The 25,978-nt window shown below is 53.2% G+C and overlaps 2 protein-coding genes across 5 annotated transcripts in view; both read right to left on the reverse strand.

Annotated features, from left to right (window-relative positions):
• Positions 1 to 2,809: 2,809 nt before the first annotated feature.
• Positions 2,810 to 15,438, reverse strand: kcnj16a (potassium inwardly rectifying channel subfamily J member 16a). Its single transcript, XM_080517307.1, has 2 exons — positions 15,335 to 15,438; positions 2,810 to 4,529 (listed from the first exon to the last, which is right to left on the reverse strand). The coding sequence occupies exon 2, from the start codon at positions 4,520 to 4,522 to the stop codon at positions 3,245 to 3,247; it is 1,278 nt and encodes a 425-aa protein (XP_080373433.1). The 5' UTR covers positions 4,523 to 4,529; positions 15,335 to 15,438; the 3' UTR covers positions 2,810 to 3,244.
• Positions 15,439 to 21,088: 5,650 nt separating this feature from the next.
• The window catches only part of exoc7 (exocyst complex component 7), a 22,877-nt gene continuing 17,987 nt past the window's right edge, over positions 21,089 to 25,978 (reverse strand). For all 4 annotated transcript variants that reach the window (XM_080517300.1, XM_080517299.1, XM_080517298.1 and 1 more), the window contains 7 exons: positions 25,941 to 25,978; positions 25,751 to 25,871; positions 25,278 to 25,373; positions 25,137 to 25,200; positions 25,011 to 25,052; positions 23,477 to 23,610; positions 21,089 to 21,371 (listed from right to left, as the gene is read on the reverse strand). The exon at positions 25,941 to 25,978 is cut by the window's right edge and continues 28 nt beyond it. In XM_080517300.1, coding sequence (XP_080373426.1) covers positions 21,269 to 21,371; positions 23,477 to 23,610; positions 25,011 to 25,052; positions 25,137 to 25,200; positions 25,278 to 25,373; positions 25,751 to 25,871; positions 25,941 to 25,978 — 598 coding nt within the window. In that variant the 3' untranslated portion in view covers positions 21,089 to 21,268. The remainder of the gene's footprint in view (positions 21,372 to 23,476; positions 23,611 to 25,010; positions 25,053 to 25,136; positions 25,201 to 25,277; positions 25,374 to 25,750; positions 25,872 to 25,940) is intronic.

The raw sequence follows: 25,978 nt of genomic DNA on the forward strand, positions 1-25,978 counted from the left end.
ACCCACGGACTGAAGGACCCACGGACCGAAGGACAGATGGACCGAAGGACCGACGGACCCACGGACCGACTGGACCGAAGGACAGACGGACCGAAGGACAGACGGACCGAAGGAAAGACAGACCGAAGGACAGACGGACCGAAGGACCGACGGACCGAAGGACAGACGGACCGATGGACCGAAGGACAGACGGACCGAAGGACAGACGGACCCACGGACCCACGGACCAACGGACCCACGGACCCACGGACCGAATAAAAGACGGACCGAAGGACCGACGGACTGAAGGAAAGACGGACCGAAGGACAGACGGACCGAAGGACAGACGGCCCGAAGGACAGATGGACCCACGGACCGAAGGACAGACGGACCGAAGGACAGATGGACCCACGGACCGAAGGACAGACGGACCGACGGACCGAGGGACAGACGGACCGAAGGACCGACGGACCGAAGGACAGACGGACCCACGGACTGAAGGACAGATGGACCGAAGGACCGAAGGACAGACGGACCGAAGGACCGACGGACCCACGGACCCACGGACCCACAGACCGAAGGACCCACGGACCGAAGGATAGACGGACCGAAGGACCGACGGACCCACGGACCGAAGGATAGACGGACCGACGGACCCACGGACCGAAGGACCCACGGACCGAAGGATAGACGGACCCACGGACTGAAGGACCCACGGACCGAAGGACAGATGGACCGAAGGACCGACGGACCCACGGACCCACGGACCCACAGACCGAAGGACCCACGGACCGAAGGATAGACGGACCGAAGGACCGACGGACCCACGGACCGAAGGATAGACGGACCGACGGACCCACGGACCGAAGGACCCACGGACCGAAGGATAGACGGACCCACGGACTGAAGGACCCACGGACCGAAGGACAGATGGACCGAAGGACCGACGGACCCACGGACCGACTGGACCGAAGGACAGACAGACCGAAGGACAGATGGACCGACGGACCCACGGACCGAAGGACAGACGGACCGAAGGACCGAAGGACAGACGGACCCACGGACTGAAGGACAGATGGACCGAAGGACCGACGGACCCACGGACTGAAGGACAGATGGACCGACGGACCCACGGACTGAAGGACCCACGGACCGAAGGACAGACGGACCGAAGGACAGACGGACCGAAGGGTCAATCTTCTTCAATCTGCAAAGTAAATGCTTCATTAAAACCTGCTGTTCCAGATATTTACCTGCTGGGTGTGTCCTCTGTGTGTCTCTCTCTGTGTGTGTGTCCTCTGTGTGTGTGTGTGTCCTCTGTGTGTGTCCTCTGTGTGTCTCTCTCTCTGTGTGTGTGTCCTCTGTGTGTCTCTCTCTGTGTGTGTCCTCTGTGTGTGTGTCCTCTGTGTGTGTGTGTGTGTGTGTGTGTGTGTGTGTGTGTGTGTGTGTGTGTGCAGAATGAATCTTCACATCTTTCATTTTTTAATTTAAACCATAAATTTACAAAAAACAAACAAACATTGTTTATCATGGTTACCGAGCTTTTATTCTATTGAAGAAACACATTGACCTCTGACCTCTGACCTGCTTAAACATCACAGTAAAGACAAACCACATATAAAAGAAAATACTCTTCAAAATAAAAGCTCAGGGCTTTTCCTCGGTCTTCTCTATGTTTTATTGATTTAAATTGAACTGTGAGACCAGACCTGGACCCCCGGGAACCCAGGTGACCTCCAAAGGGGGTTCAGACCAGACCTGGACCCCCGCGAACCCAGGTGACCTCCAAAGGGGGTTCAGACCAGACCTGGACCCCCGCGAACCCAGGTGACCTCCAAAGGGGGTTCAACCAGACCTGGACCCCCGCGAACCCAGGTGACCTCCAAAGGGGGTTCAACCAGACCTGGACCCCCGCGAACCCAGGTGACCTCCAAAGGGGGTTCAGACCAGACCTGGACCCCCGGGAACCCAGGTGACCTCCAAAGGGGGTTCAGACCAGACCTGGACCCCCGGGAACCCAGGTGACCTCCAAAGGGGGTTCAGACCAGACCTGGACCCCCGGGAACCCAGGTGATCTCCAAAGGGGGTTCAGACCAGACCTGGACCCCCGGGAACCCAGGTGATCTCCAAAGGGGGTTCAGACCATGAACTCCTACAAACTGTCAGAGAAGGTATTTTATTTGAATCTCCTGTGGAGGTTGGAGAAGAACCTGAGGAGAACCTTAGGAGAACCTGAGGAGGAGAACCTGAGGAGAACCTGAGGAGAACCTGAGGAGAACCTGAGGAGAACCTGAGGTGTTCCTCCTGTGAGTTTGGACTTTGAGAAGACGATAATCTGATGTTGCTGTTGAAACTTCACAACCTTTACAGCCACGTCAGCTACAACCACTTTGTTACCATGGCAACGAGTTCTACACTGAAATGATGTGTGTTTGGGTTCTAACCAGGTCCAGTGTGGCGGCTGAGAACCACCGGTTCTGCACTGACTGGAGGCTTTGGTTGTAGAGTGGGTGGAGCCTGGTGGAGGCTGGTGGAGGCTGATGGAGGCTGGAGGAGCCTGGTGGAGGCTGATGGAGGAGCCTGGTGGAGGCTGGTGGAGGCTGATGGAGGCTGGAGGAGCCTGGTGGAGCCTGGTGGAGGCTGGAGGAGCCTGGTGGAGGCTGGAGGAGGAGCCTGGTGGAGGCTGATGGAGGCTGGAGGAGCCTGGTGGAGGCTGATGGAGGAGCCTGGTGGAGGCTGGTGGAGGCTGTTGGAGGCTGGAGGAGCCTGGTGGAGCCTGGTGGAGGCTGGAGGAGCCTGGTGGAGGCTGGAGGAGGAGCCTGGTGGAGGCTGGTGGAGGCTGGTGGAGCCTGGTGGAGGCTGGAGGAGCCTGGTAGAGGCTGGTGGAGGCTGGAGGAGCCTGGTAGAGGCTGGAGGAGCCTGGTGGAGCCTGGTGGAGGCTGGAGGAGGCTGGTGGAGGCTGGTGGAGGCTGGTGGAGCCTGGTGGAGGCTGGTGGAGCCTGGTAGAGGCTGGTGGAGGCTGGAGGAGCCTGGTAGAGGCTGGAGGAGCCTGGTGGAGCCTGGTGGAGGCTGGAGGAGGCTGGTGGAGGCTGGTGGAGGCTGGTGGAGCCTGGTGGAGGCTGGTGGAGGCTGGTGGAGGCGGCGAGCAGCCGATGGGGGGAATCTAATACGACGGATGTTTTACAGTGAAGAAGGTTGATGAGGCCTGAACCGTGAACCAAAGACTGACGGATGTGGGTGGAGGAGGGTGGAGCCCCGGCTGTCCTCACACCTCCAGCCTGCTGGACTCCTGTCTGTCCTCCAGAGACATTGGGACGGTGGGTTGGGTCTGGTGGTCCGTCACCAGCTCCACCGTCAGCGCCGGCAGCTTCAGGAGGTCCTGGCGGGGGTCCTGGTGGAGGTCTTGGCGAAGGTCCTGGCGGAGGTCCGGCCGCCGGGGGGACAGACGTGGGGACGGGCGTGGGGACGATCTCGGGGAGTGGCGGGGCGACGGCCTGGACTGCTTCTTGTGCTCGTACTGCTCGGCGCTGACCTCGGGCACCAGCACCTTGGCGGTGTGGTGGAACAGGGTGTAGTCCACCCGGTAGTGCCTCCGGCTGACCCGGATCATCTCCTGGAACAGCTGGCCCCACAGGACCTCGTCCGGGGTGTAGGAGGTGCGGGTCTGGTGCAGCATGCCGGTGGAGTCGTCGGTGTAGGTGAAGGACGCCACCAGCTCGAAGGCGGCGCCCCGCAGGTCGGCCAGGCTCATGCGGTACAGCGGGCTGCCGGGCTGGATGCGGTGGCAGATGGTGGCGGGCGTGACCAGGACCACGTGGCTCTGCTGGATCAGCAGGTCCTCGTAGGTCACGTCCACCTTGCCGGTGGCGTGCACCGTGGCGCGCACCAGCTGCGCCCGCGCCGTGCCCTCCACCAGGTGGTTCCTGCGGAAGTCGCCGACGCGCCAGGACAGGCACAGGAAGCCGTCGCGGAGGTTGACCACGGCGCAGTGGCTGAAGCCCACCGTCTGCGCCCGCTTCCTGGCGGACGCCATCTTGGCCACGACGATGCCGATGACGAAGGTGTCGATGAAGCAGCTGACCACGTCCTGCACCGTCACCACCACGATGGCCACCATGCAGTTCTCCGACATCCCCCGGAAGCCGTAGCCGATGGTGGTCTGCGTCTCCAGGGAGAAGAGGAAGGCGGCGGTGAAGCTGCGCACCTCGTAGACGCACACGTCCGTGTCGTTGGTGTTGCCGTTGACGTCGCCGTGCGCCAGCGCCACCACCCAGAACAGCACGCCGAAGAAGAACCAGGACAGGATGTAGGACAGGGCGAAGATCAGGAACATCACCCGCCAGCGGATCTCCACCAGCGTGGTGAAGATGTCCGTCACAAACAGCAGCCATTCCTCCGGGACGTGTCGGAACACCACGGAGCAGTGGCCTTCCTTCCTGACGTAGCGCAGCTCCTTGGCTTTGGGCGGAGCTTCCGCCGTCACGCCGACCTCCTCCGCCCGTCTCTCCTCCACCCGGCTCACCGACACGTACTGCTGCTGCATCTTCAGCCTGCGGGACAAAACAAACCGTGACTTCCTGCAACCACAGAACCACTCCACCCTCACAGAACTCCACCCACACAGAACAACTCCACCCTCAATGAACCACTCCACCCTCACAGAACTCCACCCACACTGAACCACTCCACCCTCACAGAACCACTCCACCCTCACAGAACTCCACCCACACAGAACAACTCCACCCTCAATGAACCACTCCACCCTCACAGAACTCCACCCTCACAGAACGACTCCACCCACACTGAACCACTCCACCTTCAATGAACGACTCCACCCTCACAGAACTCCACCCACACTGAACGACTCCACCCACACTGAACCACTCCACCTTCAATGAACGACTCCACCCTCACAGAACTCCACCCTCACAGAACGACTCCACCCACACTGAACCACTCCACCTTCAATGAACGACTCCACCCTCACAGAACTCCACCCACACTGAACCACTCCACCCTCACAGAACGACTCCACCCACACTGAACCACTCCACCTTCAATGAACGACTCCACCCTCACAGAACTCCACCCTCACAGAACGACTCCACCCACACTGAACCACTCCACCTTCAATGAACGACTCCACCCTCACAGAACTCCACCCACACTGAACCACTCCACCCTCACAGAACGACTCCACCCACACAGAACAACTCCACCCTCAATGAACCACTCCACCCTCACAGAACTCCACCCACACTGAACCACTCCACCCTCACAGAACCATTCCACCCTCACAGAACCACTCCACCCTCACAGAACTCCACCCACACTGAACCACTCCACCCACACAGAACCATTCCACCCACACTGAACCACTCCACCCTCACAGAACGACTCCACCCACACTGAACCACTCCACCTTCAATGAACGACTCCACCCTCACAGAACTCCACCCACACTGAACCACTCCACCCTCACAGAACCACTCCACCCTCACAGAACAACTCCACCCTCACTGAACCACTCCACCCTCACTGAACCACTCCACCCTCACTGAACCACTCCACCCTCACAGAACAACTCCACTGTCACAGAACAACTCCACCCTCACAGAACAACTCCACCCTCACTGAACCACTCCACCCTCACTGAACAACTCGACTGTCAGGGGGGTCACTGGAGAGGTCAGTGGGGGGTCAGGGGGTCAGTGGGGGGGTCACTGGAGAGGTCAGTGGGGGGGTCAGGGGGTCAGTGGGGGGGTCACTGGAGAGGTCACTGGGGGGATCAGGGGGGTCGGGGGGGGGGGGGGGGTCAGTGAGCAGTGGGTGAGGTGGAGCAGAGCCTCCAGTTGCTGTGGAGCAGAGTGTTTACACAACAACCTCCACGCTCCAGCAGCCGCTTGGAACCAAAACAGCAGCGACCTTTGAAGTTTCCACTGCGCCCTGAAGGTGACGGAGCTCCCGGTGAAGTTTCCACTGCGCCCTGAAGGTGACGGAGCTCCGGGTGAAGTTTCCACTGCGCCCTGAAGGTGACGGAGCTCCGGGTGAAGTTTCCACTGCGCCCTGAAGGTGGCGGAGCTCCGGGTGAAGTTTCCACTGCGCCCTGAAGGTGACGGAGCTCCCGGTGAAGTTTCCACTGCGCCCTGAAGGTGACGGAGCTCCGGGTGAAGTTTCCACTGCGCCCTGAAGGTGACGGAGCTCCGGGGGAAGTTTCCACTGCGCCCTGAAGGTGGCGGAGCTCCGGGTGAAGTTTCCACTGCGCCCTGAAGGTGACGGAGCTCCGGGGGAAGTTTCCACTGCGCCCTGAAGGTGACGGAGCTCCGGGTGAAGTTTCCACTGCGCCCTGAAGGTGAGGGAGCTCCGGGTGAAGTTTCCACTGCGCCCTGAAGGTGACGGAGCTCCGGGGGAAGTTTCCACTGCGCCCTGAAGGTGACGGAGCTCCGGGTGATGTTTCCACTGCGCCCTGAAGGTGACGGAGCTCCGGATGAAGTTTCCACTGCGCCCTGAAGGTGACGGAGCTCCGGGTGAAGTTTCCGCTGCGCCCTGAAGGTGACGGAGCTCCCGGTGAAGTTTCCACTGCGCCCTGAAGGTGACGGAGCTCCGGGTGAAGTTTCCACTGCGCCCTGAAGGTGACGGAGCTCCCGGTGAAGTTTCCACTGCGCCCTGAAGGTGACGGAGCTCCGGGTGAAGTTTCCACTGCGCCCTGAAGGTGACGGAGCTCCCGGTGAAGTTTCCACTGCGCCCTGAAGGTGACGGAGCTCCGGGGGAAGTTTCCACTGCGCCCTGATGGTGACGGAGCTCCGGGTGAAGTTTCCACTGCGCCCTGAAGGTGACGGAGCTCCGGGTGAAGTTTCCACTGCGCCCTGAAGGTGACGGAGCTCCGGGTGAAGTTTCCACTGCGCCCTGAAGGTGACGGAGCTCCGGGTGATTTGTTTCTAAACGTAGACAAGCAGTTCTGGAAACAACTTTCCTCCGCCGCTCGCAGCTCCAACTCATTACACGCTCGCTTAGCGCCGCAGCGGCGAGTCGACCAGAACACTGTGAACGGGTGGCTGCTCTCTGCCGCCTCCGGCATCCTGCTGCTCCACTGCTTCCTCCTGCTCCACAGCATCCTGCTGCTCCACTGCGTTCTCCTGCTCCACGACGTTCTTCTGCTCCACGACGTTCCTCTGCTCCACAGAGTTTTTCTGCTCCACAGCGTTCCACTGCTCCACGGCGTTCTTCTGCTCCACGACGTTCCTCTGCTCCACGGCGTTCTTCTGCTCCACGACGTTCCTCTGCTCCACGACGTTCCTCTGCTCCACGGCGTTCTTCTGCTCCACGACGTTCCACTGCTCCAAGAAGTTCTTCTGCTCCATGACGTTCTTCTGCTCCACGAAGTTCTTCTGCTCCACGGCGTTCTCCTGCTCCACGGAGTTCCACTGCTCCACGACGTTCTTCTGCTCCATGGAGTTCCACTGCTCCACGACGTTCTTCTGCTCCATGGAGTTCCACTGCTCCACGACGTTCCACTGCTCCAAGAAGTTCTTCTGCTCCATGACGTTCTTCTGCTCCATGGAGTTCCACTGCTCCACGGCGTTCTTCTGCTCCATGGAGTTCCACTGCTCCACGACGTTCCACTGCTCCAAGAAGTTCTTCTGCTCCATGACGTTCTTCTGCTCCACGAAGTTCTTCTGCTCCATGACGTTCTTCTGCTCCACGAAGTTCTTCTGCTCCACGGCGTTCTTCTGCTCCATGGAGTTCCACTGCTCCACGACGTTCTTCTGCTCCATGGAGTTCCACTGCTCCACGGCGTTCTTCTGCTCCATGGAGTTCCACTGCTCCACGACGTTCTTCTGCTCCACGGAGTTCCACTGCTCCACTGAGTTCCTGCTGTTCTGTTGAACCGTTGAAGTTTGATCTTCTGATGTTTGAAGCAGCGTCAGAGTTTCTCTGGAGGAAACCGTCGATCTGCTTTTTCTCTCTTCTCTTCTTTCTGAAACTTTCATTCTCTGACCAAGAAAAACATTGTCCTCCGAGCAAATCTGTTAAAACTACAAATTGTTGATGTTCACCTCAACTTACGAGTTGAAGTTGAATAAAGTTCCACCAAATTATTATAACAATTTCCTTCACATTAAGAGCTCATCAAGAAAAATCAAACAGTACCTTCACAATAAAACATTCTCTGGATTTTTTTTACACTTACTTTGGTCTTATTTTGGATTTATTTTTGAAATACCACACAGACAGATTCCACTTCCTATTCCCGTCACTGAATTCACTCTGATGATGGAGCAGTCTAAACCCTGAATAGACCCTCCAGGGAGCAGTCTCAACCCTGAATAGGCCCTCCAGGGAGCAGTCTAAACCCTGAATAGACCCTCCAGGGAGCAGTCTCAACCCTGAATAGACCCTCCAGGGAGCAGTCTAAACCCTGAATAGACCCTCCAGGGAGCAGTCTAAACCCTGAATAGACCCTCCAGGGAGCAGTCTAAACCCTGAATAGACCCTCCAGGGAGCAGTCTAAACCCTGAATAGACCCTCCAGGGAGCAGTCTCAACCCTGAATAGGCCCTCCAGGGAGCAGTCTAAACCCTGAATAGACCCTCCAGGGAGCAGTCTCAACCCTGAATAGACCCTCCAGGGAGCAGTCTAAACCCTGAATAGACCCTCCAGGGAGCAGTCTAAACCCTGAATAGACCCTCCAGGGAGCAGTCTCAACCCTGAATAGACCCTCCAGGGAGCAGTCTCAACCCTGAATAGACCCTCCAGGGAGCAGTCTCAACCCTGAATAGACCCTCCAGGGAGCAGTCTAAACCCTGAATAGACCTTCCAGGGAGCAGTCTAAACCCTGAATAGACCTTCCAGGGAGCAGTCTAAACCCTGAATAGGCCCTCCAGGGAGCAGTCTCAACCCTGAATAGACCCTCCAGGGAGCAGTCTAAACCCTGAATAGACCCTCCAGGGAGCAGTCTCAACCCTGAATAGGGCCTCCAGGGAGCAGTCTAAACCCTGAATAGACCCTCCAGGGAGCAGTCTAAACCCTGAATAGGCCCTCCAGGGAGCAGTCTAAACCCTGAATAGACCCTCCAGGGAGCAGTCTCAACCCTGAATAGACCCTCCAGGGAGCAGTCTCAACCCTGAATAGACCTTCCAGGGAGCAGTCTAAACCCTGGAAAGACACTCACAGCCTCAACCATCAACTATCATCTGAAGTCACAGATCAACCTGGAATACGTCATTGGATTGTGAGCGAGACCTAGACAACCAAAGAAGAAGAAAGCAAGGTTCCCCACCGTGCCGCGCAGAGCGGTTGTTCCTGACGACACCCTGGATTATCTCTGCTTATAACCAACATGACCTTCAGTGCTGCGGTGTTTTAACGATCAATAGTTGTGTATTTATCAAACAGCCGGTGTGTTTTGTCAGCAGAACTGCAGCACACACACAAAATCTTCTTCATGATTTCACACTTTTCTCTCAAATAATGTGCAGCAGGTGATTCAACCTTGTGGCCATCAGATCGGATGTGAAGGTGAAACCTGACCGCCGCCAGTTCTTATCAGCTGGACCACATCTCGTCACGTTTCCCCGCGACGCTCCGGCTTTGTGTGTCTGTTCTTTAACACAAGTTCATGTTACACATTGTTCTGCTTCCAGGTTCCAAACCTCCGACGTCACGCTGGAGCCAACCTTCCATTATAATCACTGTTCTGCTGACGCTTTCCAGGTGCTTTCCAGGCATCTCCAGATGCTTTCCAGATGTCTCCAGGTGATTTTCAGGTGTTTTCCAGGCGTCTCCAGGTGCTTTCCCGGCATCTCCAGGTGTTTTCCAGGCATCTTCAGGTGTTTCCATGTGTTTTCCAGGCATCTCCAGGTGTTTTCCAGGCGTCTCCAGGTGTTTTCCAGCCGTCTCCAGGTGTTTTCCAGCCGTCTCCAGGTGTTTTCAGGTGTTTCCATGTGTTTTCCAAGCATCTCCAGGTGTTTCCAGGTGTTTTCCAGACCCAACCTGAAGCTCAGTATTCCCAGGGTTCTGCAGTAACAGAGCCTCAGCAGCAGGAACAGGCAGTTTCCTACCTGTGGTGCAGTGCAGGTGTGTGTCTGCTTGTTTCCTACCTGTGGTGCAGAGCAGGTGTGGACGGTGTGTGTCTCTGGGCTGTCTCCTGCAGGACTGCCCCCCGCCCCCCCCCCCCTCCAGATAAACGCCTCCTGCTGAGTCACATGATCACTTCCCTTCCCGTCAGTCCAGTTTTGTCCAGTTCAGCTCCGTCAGATCAAAAGTTCATCATTAAAGTTCTGACGCTCCAGAAAACAAACATTTATTTATATTATTCCATGAAAGAGGAACAACCAGGACTTCCTCTCAACTTCCATTACGACCAGCCTGCAGCCTCCTGGAGGACGTATCAGCTCCTCCAGGCCCACCAGTCCATAACGTCTGGTGGCACTTCTCTGCATACCTCAATAACGTCTAGTAGAAATTCTCTCCATACCTCCATAACGTCTAGTAGAAATTCTCTCCATACCCCCATAACGTCTAGTAGAAATTCTCTCCATACCTCCATAACGTCTAGTAGAAATTCTCTCCATACCCCCATAACGTCTAGTAGAAATTCTCTCCATACCTCCATAACGTCTAGTAGAAATTCTCTCCATACCCCCATAACGTCTAATAGAAATTCTCTCCATACCGCCATAACGTCTAGTAGACATTCTCTCCATACCTCCATAACGTCTAGTAGAAATTCTCTCCATACCCCCATAACGTCTAGTAGAAATTCTTTACATACCTCCATAACGTCTAATAGAAATTCTCTCCATACCTCCATAACGTCTAGTAGAAATTCTCTCCATACCCCCATAACGTCTAGTAGAAATTCTCTCCATACCCCATAACGTCTAATAGAAATTCTCTCCATACCTCCATAACGTCTAGTAGAAATTCTCTCCATACCCCCATAACGTCTAGTAGAAATTCTCTCCATACCTCCATAACGTCTAGTAGAAATTCTCTCCATACCCCATAACGTCTAATAGAAATTCTCTCCATACCTCCATAACGTCTAGCAGAAATTCTCTCCATACCTCCATAACGTCGAGTAGAAATTCTCTCCATACCTCCATAACGTCTAGTAGAAATTCTCTCCATACCTCCATAACGTCTAGTAGAAATTCTCTCCATACCTCCATAACGTCTAGTAGAAATTCTCTCCATACCCCCATAACGTCTAGTAGAAATTCTCTCCATACCCCCATAACGTCTAGTAGAAATTCTCTCCATACCTCCATAACGTCTAGTAGAAATTCTCTACATACCCCCATAACGTCTAGTAGAAATTCTCTCCATACCTCCATAACGTCTAGTAGAAATTCTCTACATACCCCCATAACGTCTAGTAGAAATTCTCTCCATACCTCCATAACGTCTAGTAGAAATTCTCTACATACCCCCATAACGTCTAGTAGAAATTCTCTCCATACCTCCATAACGTCTAGTAGAAATTCTCTCCATACCCCATAACGTCTAGTAGAAATTCTCTCCATACCTCCATAACGTCTAGTAGAAATTCTCTCCATACCCCCATAACGTCTAGTAGAAATTCTCTCCATACCTCCATAACATCTAGTCGCTCTTCTCTCAGGTTATTGATGGTCTGGTTCAGATTAATGGAGGACAAAGAGGTTCAGGATCCAGTTTCACTGAAGCTCTGAAGGGAAAACGACTGAATCACAACCATGAAACCAGAGGCTGTTGGCCTCATTCCCACAGCGTCCTCTCTGCTCTGTCCTCACCACAGTGTCCTCTCTGCTCTGTCCTCACCACAGCGTCCTCTCTGCTCTGTCCTCACCACAGTGTCCTCTCTGCTCTGTCCTCACCACAGCGTCCTCTCTGCTCTATCCTCACCATAGTGTCCTCTCTGCTCTGTCCTCACCACAGCATCCTCTCTGCTCTGTCCTCACCACAGTGTCCTCTCTGCTCTGTCCTCCCCACAGCGTCCTCTCTGCTCTATCCTCACCATAGTGTCCTCTCTGCTCTGTCCTCACCACAGCATCCTCTCTGCTCTGTCCTCACCACAGTGTCCACTCTGCTCTGTCCTCACCACAGTGTCCTCTCTGCTCTGTCCTCACCACAGCGTCCTCTCTGCTCTATCCTCACCACAGCGTCCTCTCTGCTCTATCCTCACCACAGCGTCCTCTCTGCTCTGTCCTCACCACAGCATCCTCTCTGCTCTGTCCTCCCCACAGCGTCCTCTCTGCTCTATCCTCACCATAGTGTCCTCTCTGCTCTGTCCTCACCACAGCATCCTCTCTGCTCTGTCCTCACCACAGTGTCCACTCTGCTCTGTCCTCACCACAGTGTCCTCTCTGCTCTGTCCTCACCACAGCGTCCTCTCTGCTCTATCCTCACCACAGCGTCCTCTCTGCTCTGTCCTCACCACAGCGTCCTCTCTGCTCTGTCCTCACCACAGCGTCCTCTCTGCTCTGTCCTCACCACAGCGCCTGCCGCTGCCCAGTGAAGCAGAACGATCCGCTGCAGCGGGAATCAAACATTCTTGTCTTCAGCAATGACTGACCAGCAGGACAAAGTCTGTCCACCAACATGTCCTCCGCTCTGGGTGAAGGAGGTCCTTTCAGTCAGTGTGTGGGTGGGTGGAGGTGAGGAGGTGAAGGAGGGGAGGAGGTGAGGATGTAAAGGAGGGGAGGAGGTGGAGGGGGTGAGGAGGTGAAGGAGGTGAGGAGGTGAAGGAGGGGAAGAGGTGGAGGAGGTAAAGGAGGTGAAGGAGGTGAGCAGGTGAAGGAGGTGAAGGAGGTGAGGAGGTGAAGGAGGTGAGGAGGTGGAGGGGGTGAGGGGGTGGAGGGGGTGAGGAGGTGAAGGAGGTGAGGAGGTGAAGGAGGGGAAGAGGTGGAGGAGGTAAAGGAGGTGAAGGAGGTGAGGAGGTGAAGGAGGGGAGGGGAGGAGGTGAAGGAGGTGAGGGAAGTGAAGGAGGTGAGGAGGTGAGGCGGTGAAGGAGGTGAAGGAAGTGAAGGAGGTGAGGAGGTGAGGAGGTGAAGGAGGTGAAGGAGTTGAAGGAGGTGAGGAGGTGAGGAAGTGAGGAGGTGAAGGAGGTGAAGGAGATGAGGAGGTGAGGAGGTGAGGAGGTGAGGTGGTGAAGGAGGTGAAGGAAGTGAAGGAGGTGAGGAGGTGAGGAAGTGAGGAGGTGAAGGAGGTGAAGGAAGTGAAGGAGGTGAGGAGGTGAGGCGGTGAAGGAGGTGAAGGAGTTGAAGGAGGTGAGGAGGTGAGGAAGTGAGGAGGTGAAGGAGATGAGGAGATGAGGAGGTGAGGAGGTGAGGCGGTGAAGGAGGTGAAGGAGTTGAAGGAGGTGAGGAGGTGAGGAAGTGAGGAGGTGAAGGAGGTGAAGGAGATGAGGAGATGAGGAGGTGAGGAGGTGAGGCGGTGAAGGAGGTGAAGGAGTTGAAGGAGGTGAGGAGGTGAGGAAGTGAGGAGGTGAAGGAGGTGAAGGAGATGAGGAGGTGAGGAGGTGAGGAGGTGAGGAGATGAGGAGGTGAGGAGGTGAGGCGGTGAAGGAGGTGAAGGAAGTGAAGGAGCAGCAACGTGGAAAATAAAAACATTTAAATATCCTGGAAAATATGAGCAAGATGGAAAAAGTTACAGGAAGTTTGGAAAACAGGAGAAATTGTTAGAATATAATGTGTTGTGATCCACACACACACACACACACACACACACACACACACACACACACACACACACACACACACACACACACACACACACACACACACACACACACACACACACACACACACACACACACACACACACACACACACACACACACACACAGCAGGACAAGGCTCCAGTATTCATGAAGAATTTACTGCTTCAATCAACCAGTGAGTCTGAGGAGGTGAGGAAGACGAGGAGGTGAGGAAGACGAGGAGGTGAGGAAGACGAGGAGGTGAGGAAGACGAGGAGGTGAAGGAGGTGAGGAAGACGAGGAGGTGAGGAAGACGAGGAGGTGAAGGAGGTGAGGAAGACGAGGAAGATGAGGAAGACGAGGAGGTGAGGAAGACGAGGAGGTGAGGAAGACGAGGAGGTGAAGGAGGTGAGGAAGATGAGGAAGACGAGGAGGTGAGGAAGACGAGGAGGTGAGGAAGACGAGGAGGTGAAGGAGGTGAGGAAGACGAGGAAGATGAGGAAGACGAGGAGGTGAGGAAGATGAGGAGGTGAGGAAGACAAGGAGGTGAGGAAGATGAGGAGGTGAGGAAGACGAGGAGGTGTGGAAGACATGGTGAGGAAGACAAGGTGAGGAAGAGAAGGAGGCGAGGAAGACGAGGGGGTGAGGAAGAGAAGGAGGTGAGGAAGACAAGAAGGTGAGGAAGACGAGGACGTGAACATAGATATAAAACACTAGATGCCTCACGGCGCTGAATGAAGACTTGCTCCTCCTCTAGCGCCTCCTGGAGGTTTCCACAGGAAGAGCTTCATGAGGTTTTACTGGTGTTGCTACTAGCAAGCTAGCTACACATGTTTTAGTGGATCTTCCAGCCTGGGTCTTCATGTTGAGCTCCAGAGAGAGACCTCTCCAAGATGGCGGCACTGGAGGCACGAGGAGGAGACCTCTCCAAGATGGCGGCGCTGGAGGCACGAGCAGGAGACCTCTCCAAGATGGCGGCGCTGGAGGCACGAGCAGGAGACCTCTCCAAGATGGCGGCGCTGGAGGCACGAGCAGGAGACCTCTCCAAGATGGCGGCGCTGGAGGCACGAGCAGGAGACCTCTCCAAGATGGCGGCGCTGGAGGCATGCGGTCTCAACAGGCGCTGACAGGCTGTGCACCTCTGGTGTTGGTCTCTGTGGAGGTGAGGAGGTGATGCCACAGGGTGGCTCCGCCCACTTCCTGTTGTGTTCCTCCAGCTTCTCCTTCACCACCATCACCCCCTTCCACCTCCACCACCATCTCCCCCTCCACCACCATCACCCCCTTCCCCCTCCACCACCATCACCCCCTTCCACCTCCACCACCATCACCCCTCTCCACCACCATCACCCCCCTCCTCCACCATCTCCCCCTCCACCACCATCACCCCTCCACCACCACCATCTCCCCCTCCTCCACCACCATCACCCCCCCGTCCTCCATCACTTACAGATGTTGCTGTCCCGTGGGCTGAGCAGCACTGAGTGTGACCTCACCGCCAAGCAGTGCTGACCACAACCAGATGTGTCCGCACACACACACGCACACTCACACACGCACACGCACACGCACACGCACACGCACACGCACACACACACGCACACGCACACACACGCGCACACACACACACACACACACACACACGCACACACACACACACGCACACACACACCTGTGCAGTGGAGCTCGTTTCAATCCAGTCGGTCCAGAGGTTCAGTCCAGAGGTCCGGTCCAGAGGTCCGGTCCAGAGGGCCGGTCCAGAGGTCCGGTCCAGAGTCAGGCCATGGTGGCGATTTCAGGAGGTGGTGGAGGAACGAGTCCATGTCAGACGACACGTTGACACAGAAACATTGAAAAGAGCTGAGCTCAAGAAGGTATTACAGTAACTAAGTAATCAGAGTATTTCTTCAGGCTCATGGTGCAGTGAGAGAACGAGGGATGACAGGAGACCAGCTGGAGGAGGAACAAGAGGAATGATAGTACGTCCTCATGTTCCTCATGGTCACAGGGTGATTTCACGCTCCTGGACAGGATAATCTGCCCTTTGAAGTCTCCACCTCCGCTTTTCACGGCCAGTGGCCAACATCCTTTGATCTTTTCTATCCTGGATGTTGTTATTCTCATGTCTTTTGTAGTATCTGGTACCTTCTGGAGAACCGAGCACTGACCAGCTGAACGTTCTGAGGCTCTACAGCTCTACCACTTTGTAGGTTTCTGGCTCTCCAGAAGAGTTCTACAACTCTGGAACGTTCTGGAACTCCGGAACGTTCTATAACTCTGGAACGTTCTGGAACTCCGGAACGTTCTATAACTCTGGAACGTTCAACAACTCTGGAACGTTCTGTAACTCTGGAACGTTCTGTAACTCTGGAACGTTCTACAACTCTGGATCATTCTACAACTCTGGAATGTTCTCCAACTCTGGATCATTCTCCAACTCTGGATCGTTCTACAACTCTGGATCGTTCTACAACTCTGGAACGTTCTCCAACTCTGGAACGTTCTCCAACTCTGAATCATTCTCCAACTCTGGAACGTTCTACAACTCTGGAACGTTCTACAACTCTGGAACGTTCTACAACTCTGGAACGTTCTTCAACTCTGGAACGTTCTTCAACTCTGGAAAGTTCTACAACTCTGGGAATGTTCTATAACTCTGGACTGTTGTAGGAGGAGCAATATTCAGAGAAGCAGAGTTCAGCCTCGGGGAGGTGAGGAGGTCAAAGGTCAACCGGGATCCAGATGTTAGCAGATCAGCTCTGAAAGCTTCAGCAGGAATGTTGGACTGGTTCAGTTCATTTATTAGACGAAGTCGTGACTCACACTTTCCTGCAGCAGCGGCGCTGCTCTGCGCGGCGCGGCGCGGCGCCGTGTGCCGCGGCCAGGAGGCTGGTCGACATGTTTGGACGGCGGCTGATGTTTCCACTCCGTTACTTGGTGGCGGAATGTGACCCAGAGCCTCCCGGGGTTCAGGCGCCTCACGCCGGTCACATGGCGCCGCCGCCAGCAGGTGAACAATCAGAGAGGGGGCGGGGCCAGAGGCCCGGTCCGCCTCAGGGCAGCAACTGTATCAACAGTCCGGGGCTCTGACTGGCCGTCCCGCTAACTCCGACCCCCGGGGGGCGCCGCTCCAGCCGGATCAGATGGCGAGCGTCAGAAACATCACAGGCACTGATTCTCCACCTCCGCCGACAGGAAGTGGACTTCTCTCTCCACCGCCGACAGGAAGTGGACTTCTCTCTCCACCTCCGCCGACAGGAAGTGGACTTCTCTCTCCTCCATCGCCGACAGGAAGTGGACTTCTCTCTCCACCGCCAACAGGAAGTGGACTTCTCTCTCCACCGCCGACAGGAAGTGGACTTCTCTCTCCATCGCCGACAGGAAGTGGACTTCTCTCTCCACCTCCGCCGACAGGAAGTGGACTTCTCTCTCCATCGCGGACAGGAAGTGGACTTCTCTCTCCATCGCGGACAGGAAGTGGACTTCTCTCTCCATCGCGGACAGGAAGTGGACTTCTCTCTCCACCGCCGACAGGAAGTGGACTTCTCTCTCCGCCGATAACAGGAAGTGGACTTCTCTCTCCACCGCCGACAGGAAGTGGACTTCTCTCTCCACCTCCGCCGACAGGAAGTGGACTTATCTCTCCACCGCCGCCGACAGGAAGTGGACTTCTCTCTCCGCCGATAACAGGAAGTGGACTTCTCTCTCCGCCGCCGACAGGAAGTGGACTTCCCTCTCTACCTCCGCCGACAGGAAGTGGACTTATCTCTCCACCGATAACAGGATGTGGACTTCTCTCTCCACTGCCGCCAGGAAGTGGACTTCTCTCTCCGCCGATAACAGGAAGTGGACTTCTCTCTCCACCGATAACAGGAAGTGGACTTCTCTCTCCGCCGCCACCGCCAGGAAGTGGACTTCTCTCTCCGCCGATAACAGGAAGTGGACTTCTCTCTCCACCGCTGACAGGAAGTGGACTTCTCTCTCCACCTCCGCCGACAGGAAGTGGACTTCTCTCTCCACCTCCGCCGACAGGAAGTGGACTTCTCTTTCCGCCGCCGCCGACAGGAAGTGGACTTCTCTCTCCGCCGCCGACAGGAAGTGGACTTCTCTCTCCATCGCCGACAGGAAGTGGTAACAGTCCAGAACTACAGGTTCTGAAGGTTCATCATCAGCAGAATCTTCCTGAGCCTTTTGACCAGCTCTCTCTCTCTCTCTCTCTCACACACACACACACACACACACACACACACACACACACACACACACACACACACACACACACACACACACACACACACACACACACACACACACACACACACACACACACACACAGTGTAATAACAGTAGTTTGTGTCAGAATCAGGTTCCTTGTTCACCACGATCCCAGTTTTCCTTGCTGCTCTTCTATTTTAGACTCTGCTGCTCTGCTGAACTTGTTTATTGTTCAGTGTGCAGTGGACACAGTGTGGTGGACAGTGGACACAGTGTGGTGGACACAGTGTGGTGGGCAGTGGACACAATGTGGTGGACAGTGGACACAGTGTGGGGGACAGTGGACACAGTGTGGGGGACACAGTGTGGTGGACAGTGGACACAGTGCGGCGGACAGTGGACACCATGCGGTGGAAAGTAGACAGTGTGGTGGACACAGTGTGGGGGACACTGCGGTGGACAGTGGACACAGTGTGGTGGACAGTGGACACAGTGCGGTGGACAGTGGACACAATGTGATGGACAGTGGACACAGTGTGGTGGACAGTGGACACAGTGCGGCGGACAGTGGACACAGTGCGGTGGACAGTGGACACAGTGTGGTGGACAGTGGACACAGTGTGGGGGACACTGCGGTGGACACAATGTGGTGGACAGTGGACACAGTGTGGTGGACAGTGGACACAGTGTGGGGGACACAGTGTGGTGGACAGTGGACACAGTGTGGGGGCACAGTGTAGTGGACAGTGGACACAGTGTGGGGGACACAGTGTGGTGGACAGTGGACACAGTGTGGGGGCACAGTGTAGTGGACAGTGGACACAGTGTGGTGGACAGTGGACACAGTGTGGGGGACACTGCGGTGGACAGTGGACACAATGTGGTGGACAGTGGACACAGTGTGGTGGACAGTGGACACAGTGTGGGGGACACAGTGTGGGGGACAGTGGACACAGTGTGGTGGACAGTGGAACAGTGTGGGGGCCACAGTGTGGTGGACAGTGGACACAGTGTGGGGGACAGTAGACAGTGTGGTGGACACAGTGTGGGGACACCGCGGTGGACAGTGGACACAGTGTGGTGGACAGTGGACACAGTGTGGGGGACAGTAGACAGTGTGGTGGACACAGTGTGGGGACACCGCGGTGGACAGTGGACACAGTGTGGTGGACAGTGGACACAGTGTGGGGGGCACAGTGTGGTGGACAGTGGACACAGTGTGGGGGGCACAGTGTGGTGGACAGTGGACACAGTGTGGGGGACAGTAGACAGTGTGGTGGACACAGTGTGGGGACACCACGGTGGACAGTGGACACAGTGTGGTGGACAGTGGACACAGTGTGGGGGGCACAGTGTGGTGGACAGTGGACACAGTGTGGGGACACACTGCGGTGGACAGTGGACAGTGGAGCTGCAGGAAGTCTCTTGGTGACGGGACTCAGCAGGAATGTTCAGGACAGCGAGGCGATCACACTCGGAGGGACAATTACTGCTGGAAGTGACCAATTAGAGCGCAGACGTGAGGTCATGTGGCCCAGAGCAGCGGGGTGGGGGGGGGGGACTCACTGACTCACACCTCCACAGAGCGACTGACTGACTGGCTGTCGCTCCGTCAGTCAGTCGATCATTTGTTATAACAACACTAGTTATAACGACACTAGCTAGTTATAACAACACTAGCTAGTTATAACGACACTAGCTAGTTATAACAACACTAGCTAGTTATAACAACATTAGTTATAACGACACTAGCTAGTTATAACAACACTAGTTATAACGACACTAGCTAGTTATAACGACACTAGCTAGTTATAACAACACTAGCTAGTTATAACAACACTAGTTATAACAACACTAGCTATAACAACACTAGCTAGTTATAACAACACTAGTTATAACAACACTAGCTAGTTATAACAACACTAGCTAGTTATAACAACACTAGTTATAACACTAGCTATAACAACACTAGCTAGTTATAACAACACTAGTTATAACACTAGCTAGTTATAACAACACTAGCTAGTTATAACAACACTAGTTATAACAACACTAGCTAGTTATAACAACACTAGTTATAACACTAGCTAGTTATAACAACACTAGCTAGTTATAACAACACTAGTTATAACAACACTAGCTAGTTATAACAACACTAGCTATAACACTAGCTAGTTATAACAACACTAGTTATAACAACACTAGCTAGTTATAACAACACTAGTTATAACAACACTAGTTATAACAGACTGGGGGTCTGAGGGTTAGCGGTGTGGATGGGGGGGTTAGTGGGGGTGGAGGTCGGGAGGGGGATCTGGGGGTAGAGGGGGGAAGGGAGTTAGCGGTGGGGGGTCAGGAGAGGGATGGGAGTTATTGGGGCATCTGGGGGTTGGTGGTGGGGGGTCTGGGGTTAGTGGTGGGGGGTCTGGGGTTAGTGGTGGGGGGAATGGGGTTAATGGTGGGGGGACTGGGGGGGTCTGGGGTTAGTGGTGGGGGACTGGGGGGTCTGGGGTTGGTGGTGGGGGACTGGGGGGTCTGGGTTTGGTGGTGGGGGGTCTGGGTTTGGTGGTGGGGGGACTGGGGGTCTGGGTTTGGTGGTGGGGGCACTGGGGTTGGTGGTGGGGGGATTGGGGGGTCTGGGGTTGGTGGTGGGGGGCCTGGGGGGTCTAGGTTTGGCGGTGGGGGGGCTGGGGTTGGTGGTGGGGGGGCTGGGTTTGGTGGTGGGGGTCATTGTGAGTCCTCCTTTCCAGACAGAACCAGGATCTGGAGAGTTCCCCTGGACAGACGGGATCATGGGACACGAAGCCTCAGGAATCTTCAGGAGTTTCAGTCATGCTGATGTCAACAAACCAGGCATGTCCCGCCAAAATAAAATGCTGGAGATACCAGTTTGTCTGAGTGTGAAGAGGAACTTCCCTCAGGAAGGTTTTTATTAGAGACAAACGTCAACAATTACTTCTGGATCCTGAGGTTTGATTCCCAGAGGATTCTGGGACAGGAAGTTTAATATACAACGGAAAGACTTCCTTTTTAGTTTGGTGTGTGTGTGTGTGTGTGTGTGTGTGTGTGTGTGTGAGTGTGTGTGTGTGTGTGTGAGAGAGATTTCTATTTATCATAACAGAAAATGTCCTTTAATGTCATTTTATCAACATTGAGTGAAAAAAACAAAAACTGAAACAGAGATTCAGTCTTTATTCACTTCAGGTGGAGGAGGAGGAGCATTAGTGGGAGGAGTCAGTGGAGGGGGAGGAGGAGCATTAGTGGGAGGAGTCAGTGGAGGAGCATTAGTGGGAGGAGTCAGTGGAGGAGGAGGAGGAGGAGCATTAGTGGGAGGAGTCAGTGGAGGAGGAGCATTAGTGGGAGGAGTCAGTGGAGGAGGAGGAGCAGCAGCTCATGCGGAGGTGTCGAACAGTTTCTCGATCATCTCCTCCACCTCCTCCGGTCGGTACTTGTGATATTTCTCTGGATTCTTGGTGAAAGAAATGTTGGAACATCTGCAGGGAACAGAGGGAGTTAGCACGCTGGCTAACAGCTAACTAACATGCTGGCTAACTAGTATGCTGGCTAACAGCTAACAAACATGCTGGCTAACTATCCTGCTGGCTAACAGCTAACTAACATGCTGCTAACTAGCATGCTGGCTAACAGCTAACTAACATGCTGGCTAACTAGCACGCTGGCTAACTAGCACGTTGGCTCACAGCGAACTAACATGATGGCTAACTAGCACGCTGGCTAACAGCGAACTAACATGCTGGCTAACTATCCTGCTGGCTAACAGCTAACTAACATGCTGGCTAACTAGCACGCTGGCTAACTAGCACGCTGGCTAACTAGCACGTTGGCTCACAGCGAACTAACATGATGGCTAACTAGCACGCTGGCTAACAGCTAACTAACATGCTGGCTAACTATCCTGCTGGCTAACAGCTAACTAACATGCTGCTAACTAGCATGCTGGCTAACAGCTAACTAACATGCTGGCTAACTAGCACGCTGGCTAACTAGCACGCTGGCTAACTAGCACGTTGGCTCACAGCGAACTAACATGACGGCTAACTAGCATGCTGGCTAACAGCTAACTAACATGCTGGCTAACTAGCATGCTGGCTAACAGCTAACTAACATGCCGGCTAACTAGCATGCTGGCTAACAAGCACACTGGCTCACAGCGAACTAAGATGCTGGCTAACTAGCATACTGGCTAACAGCTAACTAACATGCTGGCTAACTAGCACACTGGCTAACCGCTGGCTAACAGCTAACTAACATGCTGGCTAACTAGCATGCTGCCTAACAGCTAACTAACATACTGGCTAACTATCATGCTGGCTAAAAGCTAACTAACATGCTGCTAACTAGCCTGCTGGCTAACAGCTAACTAACATACTGGCTAACTATCATGCTGGCTAAAAGCTAACTAACATGCTGCTAACTAGCCTGCTGGCTAACAGCTAGTTAGCATGCTGGCTAACAGCTAACTAACATGCTGGCTAACTAGCACGCTGGTTAACTAGCACGCTGGCTAACTAGCACGTTGGCTCACAGCGAACTAACATGATGGCTAACTAGCATGCTGGCTAACAGCTAACTAACATGCCGGCTAACTAGCATGCTGGCTAACAAGCACACTGGCTCACAGCGAACTAACATGCTGGCTAACTAGCATGCTGGCTAACAAGCACGCTGGCTAACAGGTAACTAACATGCTGGCTAACTAGTATGCTGGCTAACAGCTAACAAACATGCTGGCTAACTATCCTGCTGGCTAACAGCTAACTAACATGCTGCTAACTAGCATGCTGGCTAACAGCTAACTAACATGCTGGCTAACTAGCACGCTGGCTAACTAGCACGCTGGCTAACTAGCACGTTGGCTCACAGCGAACTAACATGATGGCTAACTAGCACGCTGGCTAACAGCTAACTAACATGCTGGCTAACTATCCTGCTGGCTAACAGCTAACTAACATGCTGCTAACTAGCATGCTGGCTAACAGCTAACTAACATGCTGGCTAACTAGCACGCTGGCTAACTAGCACGCTGGCTAACTAGCACGTTGGCTCACAGCGAACTAACATGACGGCTAACTAGCATGCTGGCTAACAGCTAACTAACATGCTGGCTAACTAGCATGCTGGCTAACAGCTAACTAACATGCCGGCTAACTAGCATGCTGGCTAACAAGCACACTGGCTCACAGCGAACTAAGATGCTGGCTAACTAGCATACTGGCTAACAGCTAACTAACATGCTGGCTAACTAGCACGCTGGCTAACCGCTGGCTAACAGCTAACTAACATGCTGGCTAACTAGCATGCTGCCTAACAGCTAACTAACATACTGGCTAACTATCATGCTGGCTAAAAGCTAACTAACATGCTGCTAACTAGCCTGCTGGATAACAGCTAACTAACATGCTGGCTAACGAGCACACTGACTCACAGCTAACTAGCATTCTGGCTAACACTCAGCTAGTAGCGTCTCATGTAAACTGCAGATAAACATCATCATGCCAGCAAGTGGCGCTAAGGTGACAGCAGTAATCCTGGACGGTAATCCAGATTAGATTAACGCTGAGAAGCTAAAGCGTCTCACCGCTGCAGAAACGTCCGGTAAGCGTCCGACACGACTTTCCGCTGAGCCTGGCGGATGAAGTCCCGCTGGTCCTGGTCCGGGATGGCCCAGCCCTTCTGGGTCTTACACAGGTCCTCCAGACCCTCGTTAAAACCCTGAGACAGAACCAGAACCAGGTCACATCACAGCTCCTCCCACTTCACCTGTAATCCCACTTCACCTGTAATCCCACTTCACCTGTAATCTCACTTCACCTGTAATCTCACTTCACCTGTAATCCCACTTCACCTGTAATCCCACTTCAACTGTAATCCCTGTAACTCTAACTGGGCTTCAACCTGCAAACTCCTCAGTTCTTGAATACATGATAGAGTGAAGGATTAAAGAAATGATAGAGTGAAGGATTAAAGAAATGATAGAGTGAAGGATTAAAGAAATGATAGAGTGAAGGATTAAAGAAATGATAGAGTGAAGGATTAAATAAATGATAGAATGAAGGATTAAAGAAATGATAGAGTGAAGGATTAAAGAAATGATAGAGTGAAGGATTAAAGAAATGATAGAGTGAAGGATTAAATAAATGAGTGAAGGATTAAAGAAATGATAGAGTGAAGGATTAAAGAAATGATAGAGTGAAGGATTAAAGAAATGATAGAGTGAAGGATTAAATAAATGATAGAATGAAGGATTAAAGAAATGATAGAGTGAAGGATTAAATAAATGATAGAGTGAAGGATTAAAGAAATGATAGAGTGAAGGATTAAAGAAATGATAGAATGAAGGATTAAAGAAATGACAGAGTGAAGGATTAAAGAAATGATAGAGTGAAGGATTAAAGAAATGATAGAGTGAAGGATTAAAGAAATGAGTGAAGGATTAAAGAAATGATAGAATGAAGGATTAAAGAAATGATAGAGTGAAGGATTAAAGAAATGAGTGAAGGATTAAAGAAATGATAGAATGAAGGATTAAAGAAATGATAGAGTGAAGGATTAAAGAAATGATAGAGTGAAGGATTAAAGAAATGAGTGAAGGATTAAAGAAATGATAGAATGAAGGATTAAAGAAATGATAGAGTGAAGGATTAAAGAAATGAGTGAAGGATTAAAGAAATGATAGAATGAAGGATTAAAGAAATGATAGAGTGAAGGATTAAAGAAATGATAGAGTGAAGGATTAAAGAAATGAGTGAAGGATTAAAGAAATGATAGAATGAAGGATTAAAGAAATGATAGAGTGAAGGATTAAAGAAATGATAGAGTGAAGGATTAAAGAAATGAGTGAAGGATTAAAGAAATGATAGAATGAAGGATTAAAGAAATGATAGAGTGAAGGATTAAATAAATGATAGAATGAAGGATTAAAGAAATGATAGAGTGAAGGATTAAAGAAATGATAGAGTGAAGGATTAAAGAAATGATAGAGTGAAGGATTAAAGAAATGAGTGAAGGATTAAAGAAATGAGTGAAGGATTAAAGAAATGATAGAGTGAAGGATTAAAGAAATGATAGAGTGAAGGATTAAAGAATGACAGTGAGATTATAATGTGCCTCACCTTGAATTTGTCCTTGATGACTTGTCTCTCTTTGTCTTTCAGCTGGAGGAGACTCAGATTATAATCTGCAGATTAAACAGTGTTCATGTTGCTCCTTCCTTGTTTTACATCCATTCAACGACTGACCTTTGACCCCGGCTGGACCGCTGGCATGTTTCTGTCCGTCAGGTGCTCCGTGACCTTCAACCAGCTGCAGCAGGGATTACAGCAGTCAACCAGACAGACAGACAGACAGACAGACAGACAGACAGGCAGACAGACAGTTACCTGCGCTGGTAGGTGTCAATCTGCTGCTCGATCAGCTCTCTGTACGACGTCTCAGCTCTTTTCTGAGTCACCGTCACCAGCTGGATTAACTCCGACCTGTGGACCAATCAGAAGAGGGTCTATAACTCATGGACCAATCAGAAGAGGGTCTATAACTCATGGACCAATCAGAAGAGGGTCTATAACCCGTGGATAACTATCAGTAATGATCATTATTGATGAATAATGACGGCTGGAGGCCAGAGAGTGGGCGGAGCTGGAGGTCAGAGAGTGGGCGGAGCTTACTTCTCCAGACGGCTGGAGGCCAGAGAGTGGGCGGAGCTTACTTCTCCAGATGGCTGGAGGCCAGAGAGTGGGCGGAGCTTACTTCTCCAGATGGCTGGAGGCCAGTGAGTGGGCGGAACTTACTTCTCCAGATGGCTGGAGGCCAGAGAGTGGGCGGAGCTGGAGGTCAGAGAGTGGGCGGAGCTTACTTCTCGAGGGCCTTGAGGATGTAGTTGTAGTTGTTGTGGAGGAAGATGGCGCCGAGCGCAGAGTCTTCGTACACCTTGGACTTACTGAGCAGGTTGAGCTGCAGGTTCCCCAGAACTTTACCTGGAACCACAACATGGGGTCAGGGGGACCAGGACCAGGACCAGGACCAGGACCAGGACCAGGACTCACAGATGTAGCTGCTCAGGAGACGTTTGTTGAAGTCGGAC

The sequence above is a fragment of the Blennius ocellaris genome (genome assembly GCF_963422515.1).
Source record: "Blennius ocellaris genome assembly, chromosome: 21".
NCBI lineage: Eukaryota > Metazoa > Chordata > Actinopteri > Blenniiformes > Blenniidae > Blennius > Blennius ocellaris.

Bases quoted from the DNA above. Each gene is read 5' to 3' on its own strand.
- kcnj16a (XM_080517307.1), bottom strand. From the start codon at position 4,522: ATGCAGCAGCAGTACGTGTCGGTGAGCCGGGTGGAGGAGAGACGGGCG.